Genomic DNA, 17,349 nt, shown 5'->3' with positions numbered 1-17,349 from the left:
GGTTCACATTACGATTCATAATACCTCCATTTATCCCTACAGATGTCAAATACATTTCGATATATATATTTTTTCAGTTTGCACCGGCCGGCAAAAACTTAAATAAGTTGAATTTGCATAAGTCGAGGAGTTCCTGTACTTTGATTACTACCATCTGCAGCAATAGAAAACGGCATAATTTTTGGAGCCATCACTACTTCTTTCCATATCCATGCAATTTCACTAACAATGACTGTTGTTTCCATTGTTTTATAATTGAATTTTTTTTTATACTATACTCAGCAATGCACCTGCTCAATTGCACAACTAAGAGGAAAATCATGTTCCATAATAAACAATGTAAATAGAACATTTGGCAAGTATGACATCACTGTCATTATGAAATGCGACTGATATTTTTTGTAGTTCTTTCAAGCAGTGCATGCATGCTGTCCTTATGCTTATTTGTTTGCAGGTTATCAGGTATTCAGAATGTCTGATTATATCATATTTCCTGTCACATGAAAATAAAAAATCACATCAACATACAGTAAACAAGGCAAATACATTACTTTTTTTTCAGAATTTGCTATACTTGGAAAATCATGCATATATATATACAGGGTCCAGTCACATTATTATGACCACCTACCCAGTATCCAGAATAAGCACCTTTCGCAACATGCAACACAGCTAGCCAGCATGGGAGGGACTCAATAAGTCCGCAGAAGGTTGCTATAGCTATCTGTGATCATGCAGACTGTAGTGCACCCCAGAGTTCCTGTAGGTTCCTTGGTGGAGGATCCATCTGTCTGATGTGTCGATCGAGGTGGCCCCAAAGATCTTCAATTGGGTTAAGATCCAAGGAATATCGGTGGCCAAGGGAGTAGCTTGAAGTTTTCATTGTGCTCCTCAAACCACTCGTGGACAATTCTGGTGACATGGCATGGTGTATTGTCATGCTGATAGATAACATTGCCCCCAAGGGAACACGGTCAACATGTACTGGTGTACATGTTGACTGTGTGACCTGATCTGTGACAATTGATAGGTAACCATTTGCAATCAGGGTGTCCTCCAGAGGTATCAGTGAACCAAAGCCATGTCATGAAAACATTGCCCAGACCATAACGCAGCACCCACCAGCCTACCTTTAGCCAACAATCATATCTGGGTGTCTGTTCTTGGAGGTTTCACGCCTAATATGCCATCGTCTATCCACTCGGTGGCACAGAAACCGTGACTCATCGGAGGCCACCTGTTGCCACTCGGCTGGGGTCCAGTGTCGGTATTGCTGTGCAAACTGACGCTGTTGTTTGCGATGAACGGCCATCAGCATGGGTGCTGTCATCAAGCATCTGCTCTGGAGCCCAATGCGCAACAGGGTTCGCTGCACTATTGTGTTGAAGACCTTTCTGGTGGCCCCACAGTTAATACGGATGGCCAGTTGAGCAACTGTAGCATGCTTATCGGTCCTGACCAACTGTTTCAGCCGAAGTTCACCTCTGGGATCAATGGTGCATGGGATCCCACAATTGTCACGTCTGGTCATCAAAACTGTCCTATTTGTCCAGTCTTGATACACTTTCACCACTGCAGCGTGAGCTGGCACCCCTGGCACGATAGCCGATGATCATGCCTTTTTCCAGGTCTGATAAGTTGCGTGCTTTGCCCATGACAGAGGCTGTTACTGTGTTCGTGGATGCCGAACATCAACCTTATATGCTTGAGGTGTGTGAACTGGACAAGTGCGCTGTATGATTTGCTAGGCGTGTGTGATGTCTGCATTGGGGGGGGTGGTCATAATATTGTGATTGTACTCTGTGTATGTCTGCTGAAATTTTATATTACATTTCTTGATTATTACTGAAAGACACTGTAATTAGCTTTGCACAATACAAGTATGATTAAATCATCATATATCACAGAGAATAATGCTATTATTCTGCATTTTAATTTTAAAATGTAGACTAGTACACCTGACAAATTTCTACTCATTAATGAAAATGAGTAGAAATTTATAGAATTTTTAAAATAATTCCAATTTTAACATAGTTTGCTATTTTTTTGTGAAATGGAACAATGGAGGAAAAGCTATTTTTTTTATAAAAAGACAGACATTTTATGTAATGAAATGTCACAATGGGGACACAGAAAAGGGATAAAATCTGGTAAAAAAAAGACATCATCCATTCTAAACCCACGAGTTGGCAAATATGCACATGTACAATTCTTCTAGCTTCTCAGAATGTTTAGGATGAGAGGTATCTACTGAAATATTGGCCAACTGCAACTCATAAGTTTTTCTGGTGTTTTTTCTTTGTTTTCTAATTCTTCATGGATGTGAAATGGTGATCCACAAGTTAGCATTAGCATTAGTAGAGGCATATGATGCAAGAAAGCAAGCTTATACAGCACCAGCAAAAAAAAACAAACAAAAAAAAAAAATATTTCACCCATTCATTCTCTCCAAAAGTTTGTCTAGTTCTTCCTTGAATTTATTTAAGCTATCAACTTCCACAACAACAGATGGAAGTAGTTCCAGCAATCAGTCACCCGCTGGCTCAAGGCAAATTTCTGCACATCTATTCTATAACTGTCTTTCTTCAATTTGAATTTATGCCCCCTCAGGTGCATAATCTCAGCAAAAGGAAGAATTCCATCAGCATTGAGGCTGCTGAAACTATTCAACTATTCAAGCCCTTATACATATCAATCAGATCACCTCACAGGTGCCTACTCTCCAGATGCTGCAATTTGCAGAACTTAAGCCTTTCCTGGTAAGAGCAACCTTTTGTTCCCCTCATCAATCTCGTTGCCCTTTTCTGTACTTGTTCCAGCAGCTTGACATCCTTTTTAAAATGAGGCCTCCAGACATATACATTACTCAAGGAGTAGCCAGACCATTGCCTTATTCAAATGGATAATCAATTCCTTATACCTGTTAGCAAAATTCCTGTATATCATTGACAAGATGCCCCACCCCCATGAGCTGCTCTGGCAGCCTGTCTGCACTGCTCAGAAAACTTCATATCTGACAACAGTATAGTTCAGCAATGAGTCCACTGATGTTTAGGCCCATTGGGAGGCCAAAAATCTGTCTGTATATTTTTCCTTGAAAGAGAATGTAATTAGCATTTACTAATAGTTTTGTTAGCTCGAAGATTCTGTCTTTGGGGAGTCTGGTGTTATTAATTTTTATGTTATCATCGTTAAAGTAAGTCCAGACTATGTTTAAGGCATAAGGTACATTTATGTTAGTGTATAGCGAAGTCACATCCAGTGAATATAACTTCATATCCTCCTTGATATGGACATCTTTAAGGTTCATTAACCTTTAATGAACCATAAAGAATATACAGACAGATTTTCGGCCTCCCAATGGGCCTAAACATCAGTGGACTCATTGCTGAACTATACTTAGACAAATTAGAAAAGATCCATCTTGATCCATTTATACCACAGATCACATATTACAGACGATATCTGGATGACGTATTACGGACGATATCTAATTATCACAGATCATTTGACCATAAGCAATATTCTACAGGTTTTTAATAACATCCATCAGAGATTAAAATTTGAATTAGAAATTGAAGCAGAAACCCACTCCATAAATTTCCTTAATTTTACCATACACAGATTAGACCAAAAACTAAATTTCAGCATATATAGAAAACCCACTAATAAGGGGATGCTTTTGCATTTCCACAGTTATCATCCCCAACCATACAAAAAATCAGTCATGCTGAATTAATTTCTTAACGCCTTTAAATATTCTTCCACCCAGATTTCTCTAACGACAGAAATAAATGAATTAACTAGAAGATTCTCAAATAGGGGTTACCCGCTAACCTATATAAACAAAGTTAAAACAATAGCCCGTGAAAAAATAAATAACAACAACCTCACAACAAACATTGCACAAAAATCCGACAAGACCAAAATACATTTCATCACCATTCCATATGTCGAGTACTGGTACAATAAACTTAACCAAATATGCAAGGGAACCAACATGAAAATCATAGCAAAGCCCATGAACAAATTACACACATTTTTCAGAAATCGACCTTCAAACACCATATTCCAATCACAGCATGACCTAGTATACAGCATCCCATGCAAAAATTGCAATGCTGTTTATGTAGGATCTACCATGGGAGTAGCACAGCTTTGAGCAAAACAACACCAAGCTTCGGTACGGGCGGGTCGTTCAAATGCATCGGAACTTTCGTTCCGCGCAATAAATGAACAACATTCATTCGGCTGTAAAAAATTATAAATATTCAACACAACCTACTTATTGCGGAAACCTTAGAGATGAAACTACATGAAACTTCAATCAATATCCGTAGACCACTCCTATTGTCTGACGATTGGTCATTTATACGCATGCGTGAAGAACAAACACTACAATTACTACAACTACTGGTATCAATACTTAAAAATTAGCTTACTGTTTACTATTTTTGCATCAAGAATTTTAAAATTCTTTTCTGAAATTAGAAAAAAATCAGTCACACAGAACTTACACTGGCTTCTATAGGATGATCATTTTCACCTACACCTAAATGTTGGCCATCTCCTTTTTCTTCATTTCCTTCAGATGAAGCTGTAGAACGCAGATTATAATAAATACTCTCCTGTTCTCTTCTCCTTCGAACTAATCTCAACCTTTTGTATTCATCAGGGCAAACTTTCTTCCACAAATAATAGAACTGGACACAATGTTTTACTGTTTTCGTCTGGATCTACAAACATGGAAAAAAAAAACAAAAAAAAAAACATTACATAACGTGTTATTTTCCAAAGTTCTTGTGTGTGTTTACATAATTTTCAATAAAACAAACATTTCGATCTTTATTTTCATATACACATAAAGATGAAGAGCAAAATGATATACCGATTGGCAAAAAGAGAGCTCTTGTGTTGGGAATTACTAATAAAATGTTTCTTGCACAGATGACAATATAAAATAAATAATCCCTGTCAATAAAATGAATGGTCTAAGACAGGGGTGGGGAACCGGCAGCCTTTTGGAGTATCAGTTGTCGCTTTTTGCCTATTTCTCTCAAATGCAAAATCTGCCTTTTATTTCATGACATAACACCAAACTCAAAATATTTTTAAGGCAAATTTTATATATCGTTATTCTCCTTATATAAATTAGTGTACATTTACGCCATACAATAGAAAAAGAAATATAAAAGGCATAAAAATATTGGATAGATCGATAAAGGACAAAACAAAGTGAAGAGGTAAAATTATTTATATCGATAACTGTGTAGTTAGTGAGAGGCCTGTCAACGGCAACTCAGTAACTGGCGAACTGGCAACCACCCAGTGATTCACGTCGCAGGCCCAAGAGCTTCTTAAGAAAGAACTGTAACATGTTAAAGACAATGTATGCATTGCCTTTTCTAGTTAAAGAAAATAATAATGAATTTTACATTAAAGTAAATACAAAATAAATCATTTATTCTAATTCACTAATCTTTACAGAATATTATTGTTTCCCATATAGACGATATGGCATCACTTCCACTTGAAACTGAATTTCATTTGGCAACGTTACCTTTTTTTATTAGTGATGACTCATCTCACTCCCATATAGACGATATGGCATCACTTCCACTTGAAACTGAATTCCATTTGGCAACGTTACCTTTTTTATTAGTGATGACTCATCTCACTGGTCATTCCAGCCATTCTCCCCAATTCCATCGGTTTCCAGTACTTGTTTCCTTTAAAACTGAATCTTCAATCAATCTGTGTATTTCATTTTTAATTTTTACTAGTTACCCGATTATGTCAAGAAATAAGAAAAGAGCATTAAAGGAGGAAAAGAGAGTATTCAATGAAGAATGAGAATTGCAGTATTGCATTGCTGCAGTGAATGATAAAATGTTTGCTTTGCAATGCCATATTGGCAATAGTGAAGAAATATATTGCATATCTGCATTATGTGACTCATAAGGACAACAAATATGCTAAACTAGAAGGAGAACCTCAAAAGTCTGCACATAAGAAAATGAAAGATGGAAAGCAGTGGCAACAAGTATTCAAAATTATGTCAGGACAAGGGATGGCACCACTGAAGCAACAGTGGTGTAATCTAGTTGCAAGAAGAGGTGAGCCATTTAGTGATGTGGAAATCATAAAAGAATGCATTACTGAAGTTGTGGGATGTTTAGATTCAGCTAAGGTTAAGAAGTATGGACAAGGAGGACCATAACTGATTGGCAACATGAATTAGCCAGTAATATAACAGAACAACTTCGTGCAATATGCCAAAGTGAAGCCATTTATTATTCGATTGCCTTGGATGAATCCACTGACATTGCTGACTCAGCACAGGTGTTATTTTTTATTCATGTCATAATTGCAGATTTTCATTTCAGGGGTTACTAACTTTGGGTATCCTTATTGCCAGGACACGTGGAATTGACATATTCACCATTTTCAAATAAAAATGCCGTGAAGCGAAACAGAATTTATGCAATTTAGTAGGTGTATACACAGATGGCACACCTTCCATGAGAGGAAAACATGAAGGATTTGTTGCATTACTACAGAAAGAATTGTCAGATCGAGATACTCTGATTTCCTTTCACTGTATCCTTCATCAGCAGAATCTCTGTGCCAAATCTACTGTTTTAAGTGACACATTAAATAAAGTTATAGGTATTGTTAAATACATTTGTGCAAATACATCACACATCGCCAATTTTGCAACATGTTTCAGCTTAATGATGAAACATTCAGTGTGGATCTGCCATATCATTCTAAAGTGCACTGGTTGTCCCAAGGACAAATACTTGTCAAACTTTTATCTTTGTGAAAACAAATCACAAGTTTTTTTGAGGAACTTAATCAACAGTGTGAATTGTTAAAAGTGCAATTCTACAGAGATATTGCATTTTTGTGTGATATAATGTCAATGCAAAATGATCTGTGGCTTAAAATACAGGCATTTCGGAAAAAGCTGATCTTTTTCAAAACTTTGCTTAACCAATCAGAACTTTCAGCTGAACACTTTCCTGAACTGGCAAAAGTAATTAATGAACAGGATACAAACAAATCATTAAGGAAATGCAAAATGAAAGAACACGCAGCTGTTCTAGACTCCCTGATTGAAAAATACAATGAAAGGTTTGCTGATTTTGAGAAACAATCTCACACTGAAACCAGCTTTTCAACAATGCCTGATTGATGTCTCCAAAGCACCTGATGATTTACAGATGGAATTAACTGAGCTCTCAGAAGATAATATTCTGAAGTCTCTATTTGACGCAAAGAAGGATCCTCTTAAAATATGGAAAAATGCTGTTGAATACCCATGTCTACATCAACATGTTCATCGGAATGCTAGCTTGTTTTGGCACAACCTACTGTTGTGAATCAACATTTTCATATATGACACAAATTAAAACAAGCTTGAGATCTCAGATGATGGATATTCATTTGGACTAATTAAAAGTACGCTCAATGACGTTGGAACCAAATATCAGACTACTATCTGGCATTAAGCAGTCGCAAAAAAGTCATTAAATGGTTTGTTGTCTAAATTCATCCATTTTTAGTTTTGTTATCATCTTTGCTAATTTGTTTGTTTAAATTCCTCATACAATAACAGGCTGTAATTAAAATTGTAAATATGCCTACAAAAATACAATTTTTTTTTGTATATATTTAATTCTCAGCATGCGGCCTAATAGTATCTTGGTTAAATAAAATTTGGCCTTCCAATATAAAAAGGTTCCCCATCCCTGGTCTAAGAATTACAGGTATTTATGTTTTACATCTTTGTATTTCTGTTTTCACTTTAGAAAGACACCATTATTCATGAGACAATCTAAGCTGCTAATACTATTTCATACAAATAGCATCATTAAAAATGTGAATCTGCTATTTACATAAAATTCTGGGCATCATCGGACATTTTGAGGCATATTGATTGCTCATCAGATGGCAGCTGTTATCGGCAAATTTATGCTGACCTGTGAATAATGTATACAGTGAACAGCAAAACAGCGTACAGAAGAAAAACTACCAATGACAAACTTTTCCCAAGATTTGAATAAATGAGAGATGTGCCATTTTCGGTGATGCATACAAATGATGAGTAATTTACATTGACTCATACAAAAGAGTGTTGGTTTCTATAATGGTGATACCAAAGCATCCATAAGGTAGAATGTGAATGTAGATATGTGGGAAAATTTTGAATTATATTATTTCAGTGTTGGGAGGGGGGGGTTAGCTAGATTGATGAGGGGAGCAAAGGGGTGTTCTTGCCGAGAAAGGCTTTGGTTCTGTAGATTGCAGCATCGGAGGCTGGGAAACTGCAGGGTGATCTGATTGAGGTGTTTAAGGCTTCGAACAGATTGAGCAGGCTGTATGCTGATGGAATTCTTCCTCTTGCTTACACTTTGTGCATGAGGGACGTGGTGGATTTGGACTGAGGAGGGATGATTGCAGGATAGATGAGTGGCAGTTTGCCTTTAGCCAGTGGGTGTTGATTGCTGGAATAAGCTTCTGTCTGATGTGGCAGTGGATGGCTGTATATGTTGTTGTTATCGGCCTTAATGACACAAGGGCTACTGAGGCCAAATTGTCTCTGTTCATTGTTTATTTACATATATACACCGATGAGCCAAAACATGAACAGTGAGTCGTTATGCAAATCGAAGCAACTACAGGTGAACTATGGCATGTGCATGGTTCAGGTCACGGTATAAAAAACACCTAATACTTAGCTCTTTTAATCAGTGTTACTCTTGTTCTTCAGATGGGAAAGGCAGCAGATGTAAGCGAGTTTGAAAAAGGCCAAATTGTAACGGCCAGATGACTGGGTCAGAGCATATCTGAAACGGCATGGCTGGTGGGGTGCTCATGGTCAGCCATGGTTAGTACTTACCAAAAGTGGTCCGAGGAAGGGAAACCCACAAACTACTGGCAAAGTGTTGGATGACCACGGCTCATCGATGCTCGAGGTGAGTGAAGGCTCTCCCAGATGGTACGTGGCAACAGAAGGACGACTGTGGTGCAACTCGCCGGTAATTGGAATGTTGGTGACGGGAAAATGTGTCACAACACACAGTACATCGAATCCTGCTAAAATGTGTCACAACACACAGTACATCGAATCCTGCTACAGTATCGCAGGCTGCTCTGAGTGCTCATTCTAACCATGGTTCACTGGCGACAGCACCTACAATGGGCAAACAAGCATTAGAACTGGACCTTGAGCGATTGGAAGGTTGTTGTTGTTGTTGTTATTTGGTTTTTAGGAACATTAGCAACTAAGGCCACATTGCTCCGGGGATGTGCGGTGGTCGTTCCCTGACATTTCCACATCCTCCGTTTTGGTGGTCACGGGCTCGAACCCCGGTCTAATCAAGAAGCATGTGCTACGCACTGTCGCTCCTGCCCACCCAGCTATGGAGGTGCCCGAAGAAGGTCGTCTGGTCCGATTAACCACATTTCCTGTTGCACATGTCGACAGCTGGGTACGTGTGCATCATTTACCTGGGGAAGTGATAGAGCCTGGATGCACCGTGGGACGAAAACAAGCTGGTGGCGGCAGTGTCATGCTTCGGGCGATGTTCTGCTGGGATACACCCTGGGTCTGGTCATCCATGTGCTGTACACTCTGACATCTACCACCTACCTAAACATCATCACTGTAATAAGCAAACTACTAGAATGCCTTCTATACTTCTGACTCTTGAAGCATTATGACAGGGCTGGGCTTTCCTCCATGAACCAGTTTGGTTTCAGATGGGGTCCTTGGCAGTGGATGCACTTCAGCACCTACTGGATAAAGTGGCCACATGCAACAAAAAACACTTCCTCATGATCTCTGTGGACTTCGCCAGGGCATTCGACTCCCTTTGGTGGCTGAGCATCCTGGCGAGGTTCGGACCACTAGTGTTCTGGGAAACCTCTACAATCTCATCCAGAGTTACCTCTCAGACAGAGAAATCACAGTGCCCTCTCAGGCCCCCTCCCAGACACTGACTAGGAACATTTACAGAGGCTGTCCGCAGGGCTCGGTCCTAGGCCCCCTACTGTGGAACATTGTACTGGATGGCTTGCTTACCCAGAATCATGGCGAGGTCAAAACTCAGGCTTTCGTCAATGACCTCATCATTACCATTACACCAATTACACGAGCAGAACTGGAAAGCATGGCCAACACTTTTCTGGACAAACTGCCGCAATGGGCTCGACACAATCAGCTGCACATCTCCACATCAAAGACCAACTCAATGTTGCTCAAAGGCACCTTACATATCAGACGGCCCCCACAAATAAAGATAAACAATACATCCATTAAATTCTCTGCACAGATCAAATATTTGGGTGTAATCCTCAAAACTAACCTCAAGACACCAAACTAACTTCAGGGAGCATATAAAATACATCAGCAAAAAAATCAGATCCTACTCAGCCATGATCGCGAGAGTCAGCTGAAAGGATTGGGGCCTCACCCGGCGCACGCTGCATCTTTTCTACAAGGCTGTGTTCATCCTCATCATACCATATGCCACAGGAGTGTGGTTCCAAGAGGCCACACTCGCTTCTAACAAGCGACTAATAGACTCCAACCAAAGAACCATACTACTGTCCATCACCTGTGCGTGCAGTACTGTCAGTACCCACGCTCTCCAAGTCATTGCAGGAGTACTTCCACTGGACCTGGAAATAGTCAGATGAGGGCTTCTATACCACCATACCAAGGGCATCTCAAAAACCTGCCTGGACTTCACAACAGATCCGGATGCTAATCAGAAAACAAAGAAGAAGAGACTGAACACGTACCTAATAAAAGTGTGGCAGGAGAGATGGCAAAACTACAGTACTGGGGACATCCCGAGAACATACCTAATGTGACTCGGGTATACCCCATGTCACCCAACTGGCTCTCCCCTGGCTTACAATCGACCATCTATTCACAGGCCATGGGGGACATTAATGCAAAGTTATCACTCCTTGGGATCCAAGATGACTCCACCTGTGTTAGCATTAGCATTAGTGGGGGCATATGATGCAAGAAAGCAAGCTTATGCAGCACCAGCCAAAAAAAAAAAAAAAAAAAACTTCCACTTCACCCCTCCATTCATTCGAAATACCTGTCCAGCTGAGCCTTAAATTTATTTAGGCTATCAACTTCCACAACAAGGGATGGAAGTCTGTTCCACCAACCAACTACCCGCTGGCTAAAGGCAAATTTCCACACATCTATCCTACATCTGTCTTTCCTCAATTTGAATTTAGCCCTCTCAGGTGATTATTCTGAGCAAGAGGCAGAATCCCATCAGCATTGAGCATGCTCAAACCATTCAAGGCTTTATACACCTCTATCAGATCACCTCGCCGGTGCCTAGTCTCCAGATGCTGTAATTGGCAAAACTTAAGCCTTTCTTCGTAAGAGCAACCCTTTGTTCCATTCACTAATCTCGTTGTCCTTCTCTGTTCTCATTCCAGCAGCTCTACATCCTTCTTGAAATGAGGCCTCCAGTGTTTGCGGAGGATTAGAGAGCTGGCAGCACCTCATGTATGACTGCCAGCTCTATGACGACCTACGCAACACCCTAATCACCAAGATCAGATACCTACCAAGAAGCCTCGAACAATACCTCTTGGACACCAAAGATGAGTACCTAGCGTTTACTGATTTTGCCCAGAAATTGTTTGCAAGACAGAGAGCCAACTACACCATCGCCCAAAACTGACAACACTCCCAGGATAAATTCAATCCTGACTAACTGGATTAGGATAAGCCTAAGCCCCAAGGCACTGTTTAAAAATATGGCCAGTAACCAACAAGAAAAGCCTGGAACTAATCAGGTGAAATGAAAAGGAAACCCCAGTGTCCTATCGCAGACGAGACCCTGACTGAGGACAAATGTCAATTCACAAAGCAGGCGAACAGCCTTCTACTATAAACACAACAAAAGAACAGATAAACACTCGGGGATTGCCTGCACGAACAAGAAATCAATGAGTCGTGTACGTTGTGGGTGTTCATTATTAAGTGAACTTAATAATGAACACCCACAAGGTACACGACTAGTCGCCTACAACCACAAGCAGAACCTGAGGACATCCATGTAGCTGGAACAAAGGGATCCTTGCTCCTGTTCCAGGACAAATACTGGACCGACAACTCGGATGGAGTTGACGTGAGTGACATGCAGCCCAGCTGCCGACGCCACATGGTGATCTGAGCTGTGCAACCTAGACCGACTCTCTTTAAAATCTGGTGTGGTAGAACCCCACCCCTCCTTTCTTTTTCTGGTGAGGCATTTGCATGCCTCACTGATCTACTGGGGTCGCCTACTCTATTGTCCCCTTCTGCCTTACTCCTCCCAGTCTACATTCTCCTACCCTTCTATCTTTGCGCAAGCATATGCCCCCAAACCAAAACCTTAAACAACTCCAAATTAACTATGCCCACTTTCGGCCTTTTTACATCTAAGCGATATTTTCCTACAATTGAAGACACGCACATATGTACATATTACAAACGCGTATATATTTTATATGTGCGTGTGTATATGTATATATTTTTATATATTTATAAATTTTTTTTTTTTTTCCTTTTAGGTCTTACCCACTGCAATCTCAGGAAATTAGGCAGCAGGACCTGCCAGAGTAAAAATAGTCTACTAGGTTCCTGGTTTGCCTCCACGGGGTGTAAGTGGGGCAACATTGGGCCTCAGCAGGGGGTCTAGCGGCTAAACAACCAGATGAACAACAGTACACGACATAACACAAATTAAATACCACCAGACTTAAATCTCTGGCTTTCCCAGCAAACTGGCACAGAAACAATGTAAGCAACACAGAGACGGGAGAAACCCCTGGTGCCGCTAGATATCAACACACATGAAAGTAAACCCTTTCAGGGCAACGGTTTTCCCCTCTGGTGGTACCATCTTTCAGAAGGATAATGCGCCATGCCACACAGCCCAGATTGTTCAAGACTGGTTCGCAAAACACGAGGAAGACTTCCAGGTATTGCCCTGGCCTCCAAATTTCCCAGACATTAATCCCATTGAGCATCTGTGGTTTGTGTTGGAACAGCAACTCCAATCTGTGGCTGTTGTTGTTGTTTTTGGCACAAGGGCTGCTTAGACCATATTGTGCCTATCAGTGAGTGATATGAAAGTTATCAATGGCGACTATTATGGAAACAGTCAGAGACGATCATATAATTTTATTCGTTTAAGAAAGCAGAATAACTCTAAGGGATTAGCATCATTGCCTATGATATGAGAGAGTTCTAGCGGTTCTTTTAGATTTGGAAAGAAGCTGTATGAGCATTGCCGAGCATGTTTGTACAGTGCATTCAACAAGAATGTGCTTCATTGTGAGCTGACAGTTGCATTGAAAACACTGCGGAGGATCATTTCCTATGAGGAGAAACAGGCAAGTAAACTGGCTGTGGCCGATTCATGCTCTGGCTAAGATTACTTCTTCTTTTCTGTTAGTACGGAAACTAGGTTCATAGCTGTGGTTCTGGTTTTATTTGCAATAGCTTATTATCTGCTTGAGCTTGCCATAGAAGTGTCCATTGTTCCTTACACATCCTTCGTATCATAGGTCTGTAATCAACATACGGAACGCAAAAACCTGAAGATGCTGGGTTAGATGGATGTTTTGCGGCATAGTCTGCGCATTCATTTCCTGGGATCCAGCAGATGACTACTTGCTGGTGTTCCTGAATAAGAATCATCTTACTTCTTATGGTTTTTATTAGAGGATTGGTTGGTGGGGAGGTGTTTTGTGAGGCTACTAGTGTACTCTACAAGTCTGTATATATTATACTTTTTTTAATGGAGCGATGGACAATATTTTCTAGGGCAAGCTTGATGGCAAATAACTCAGCTGTATAACTGCTGCATTCAGGCAGAGATACAGAGATGGTGTTAAAAGGGAAAACTGCTGCTGCAGCACTTACTCCACTATCAGACTTTGATCCATCCCTGTATATTTTCGTGAAATGCGGATAATTTTGTGTGTGAGCAGTATGAAGTTGTCGCACATTAATATTTGCAAAGGAATCGTTTCCCCATTTTAGGAAGTAACTGTTACAGGATGGAATAATACAGGACCATGGGGGAACTGGAACTGAAGTGTTTGGATCTCGGAGGACTTTTTCAAGGTGTACATTCCAACTTTCTGATAGAGCCTGCAACTTTCTGATAGAGAACTGCTCTGGGCTTATTTCTGTAGAACATTTTAAACTGTGGATCACTAAGTATAGGCCAAATTGGATGGGTAGGCATGCTTTAAATTTTAGCAGCATAATTCAGAAATAACACCTTTCTTCTGAGGCAGAGTGGAACTTCATGGGCTTCAGCATAGAGACTTTGTACTGGTGATGTTCTATAAGCACCTGTAGCAATCCTGAGGGCAGAATGTTGAATAGGAGCAAGCCATACTAGCACACTCTCCCTAGCAGAGTCATACACCGGGGCTCCATAATCAAGACAAGATCTAATTAGAGTTCTATACAGGTGAAGTATCTAATTAGAGTTCTATACAGGTGAAGTAAGGTGTAACGGTCTGCACCCCATGTTGTAGAAGAAAGAACTCTGAGAATGTTCATTATTTTCTGGCAGGTTGTCCGGAGATATTTGTTATGTTCTAAAAAATTAAGTTTACTATCTAAATTAGACCGAGGTGGCGAATAACTGAGATAGGATGATTTGTCAGGTGTAGCTGTGGGTCAGGATGCATCCCTCGTTTGTTACAAAAGTGAATGGCACTAGATTTTAGCATTAGCATTAGTAGAGGCATTTGATGCAAGAAAGCAAGCTTATGCAGCATCAGCCAAAAAAAAACATAAAATAAAATAAAATAAATAAATAAATAAATAAAAAAAAATAATAAATAAATAAATAAAAAAAAATAAATAAATAATAAATAAATAAATAAATAAAAAAAAAATAATAAATAAATAAAAAAAAAAAAATAAATAAAAAATAACCACTTCTACTTCACCCCTCTGTTCGTTCGAAATACCTGTCCAGCTGAGCATTAAACTTATTTAGGCTTTCAACTTCCACGACAAGGGATGGAAGTCGGTTCCACCAACCAACCACCCGCTGGCTAAAGGCATATTTCCTCACGTCTATCCTACATCTGTCTTTTCTCAATTTGAATTTATGCCCTCTCAGGTGATCATTCTGAGCAAGAGGAAGAATCCCATCAGCATTGAGCATGCTCAAATCATTCAAGGCTTTATACACCTCTATCAGATCACCTCGCCGGTGCCTAGTCTCCAGACACTGTAATTTGCAAAACTTAAGCCTTTCTTCGTAAGAGCACCCCTTTGTTCCATTCACTAATCTTGTTGCCCTTCTCTGTACTCGTTCCAGCATCTCTACATCCTTCTTGAAATGAGGCCTCCAGACCTGTATACAGTACTCTAGGTGTGGTCTGACCATTTCCTTATACAATGGAATAATCACCTCCTTATCCCTGCTAGAAAAATTCCTATATATCATCGACAATACACCATGAGCTACTCTTGCAGCCCGTCTGCACTGCTCAGAAAACTTCATATCTGCCTGCACAACCACCCCCAGGTCGATTTCATTCTCTACCACTGTCAGTGTAGTATCACAGAGTTGATACGTTGCTCTGGGGTTGTTGTTTCCCATATGTAGTACTTTTCATTTGTCAATGTTAAACTTCATTTGCCACCTCAAAGCCCATCTGCTCAACCTTTCCAGATTCTGTTGCAGTAGCATAGTGTCAGTAGTGTCCTTGACAACCCTGCCAACCTTCGTATCGTCTGCAAACGTGGACATTAAGCTTGATATACCATCATCAATATCATTTATAAATACAGAAAACAATAATGGACCTAATACTGAACCCTGAGGGACTCCACTAATAACATTAGTCCACGATGAGCAGTGTCCATTGATTACCACTCTCTCTGTCTTCTCCCCCTCAACCACCCCTTTATCCATAGCAGCAATTTGCCTCCAATGCCACACTGCTCCAATTTGTGCAGCAGTCTTCCATGTGCAACAGTATCAAAAGCCTTCCTAAGATCCAAGTATATAATATCAAAGTTATTCCCTGCATCCAGTTCTTTTGTGACTGCATCATAGTATCCAATCAAATTGGTCAGGCAAGACTTCCCCTTAACAAAACCATGCTGTGTCTGAGCTATGACTGAAGTCTTGTCTAGATGATCCTGCAGTGCTTCTTTAACCAGTGCCTCCATTAATTTTCCTGGAACAGAAGTTAAACTCACAGGTCTATAATTACTTGTGTCAGCCTTTGATCCTCCTTTGTGAATTGGGGTCACATTTGCACATCTCCAGTCTGTGGGTACCTCCCCTGAGTCCAAGGAAGCTCTCATAATTATGGCTAAGGGTTTGCTTATTTCCTTTGCTGCCTCCTTTAATATAACTGGATAGATCCCATCCACCCCAGGTGCCTTTCTTGTATTTATCTTCAACAATTTCTCCTCCACTTTACTCTCAGTTATTACAAGATTCTCTAGCTTACTGCCAGAGTTGAATACACCTCTGGCATTCCCCTCGCTGAATAACTCCTGTGTGAATGTCGATGCAAAATATTCATTCAGTTTGTTAGCTACCTGAGCCGGATCATCAACAGTTGACCCATCGATATCAAGTGGACCAATCTGATTCATCCCTTTCCTTCTAGAGTTTACATAAGTAAAGAACTCTTTGCTGTTTTTCTTTGCATCCCTTGCCAAGGATTTCTCATTATCTGCCTTCGCTTGCCTAAACTCCTTTGTAACTTGGTTACAGATCAACTTGTATCTATCATAGTCTTCTGTGTCACATGTTAATTTGTATGTATCCCATGCATTTTTCTTCTCTGCCATATGTCTCATTAGTTCATCAGACATCCATTTAGGCCTAAACCTTGAACAATATTTCTTAGTTGGTATGTAAAGCCTAGTAGCTTCCAAGATAAGTTCTTTGAATGCTTCCCATTTTGAATTTGCTGTTGGTAACATCATCAGTTGGTCCCACTGTATAGAATTTAAATACTGTCTCAGTCCATCGTAGTCGCCTTTACGAAAGCAATAACCCTTCCCTTTACCCCTAATGGTAGTTACCTCTTTGAGTAAATCCTACTTCAGCACACTGTGATCACTGCCACCTAGTGGTTCATTTACCTGCAGATTCTTAATGCACGAAGAATCACTACTGATAATCAAATCAAGAGTATTACTCCCTCTAGTTGCCTCCCGAACATGCTGATGTAAAAAACAATCATCCAATAAATCCACAAAAGCCTTGCTAGTGTGTGAGTGACCAGCCCCCAAATTCCAGTCAATATCTGGGAAATTAAAAT

General features: G+C 40.1%; 1 protein-coding gene across 1 annotated transcript in view; it reads right to left on the bottom strand.

Annotated features, from left to right (window-relative positions):
- The window catches only part of LOC150084620 (uncharacterized), a 582,065-nt gene that overhangs the window by 67,847 nt on the left and 496,869 nt on the right, over positions 1-17,349 (bottom strand). The window contains exon 17 of the mRNA XM_090376306.1: positions 4,518-4,736. Coding sequence (XP_090232432.1) covers positions 4,518-4,736 — 219 coding nt within the window. The remainder of the gene's footprint in view (positions 1-4,517; positions 4,737-17,349) is intronic.

Source organism: Mastigoproctus giganteus, chromosome 6 (genome assembly GCF_048544385.1).
Source record: "Mastigoproctus giganteus isolate SK-2022 chromosome 6, ASM4854438v1, whole genome shotgun sequence".
Lineage (NCBI taxonomy): Eukaryota > Metazoa > Arthropoda > Arachnida > Uropygi > Thelyphonidae > Mastigoproctus > Mastigoproctus giganteus.
The sequence above is the reverse complement of the archived record's forward strand: the minus strand, read 5'-3'. Positions and strand labels throughout refer to the sequence as shown.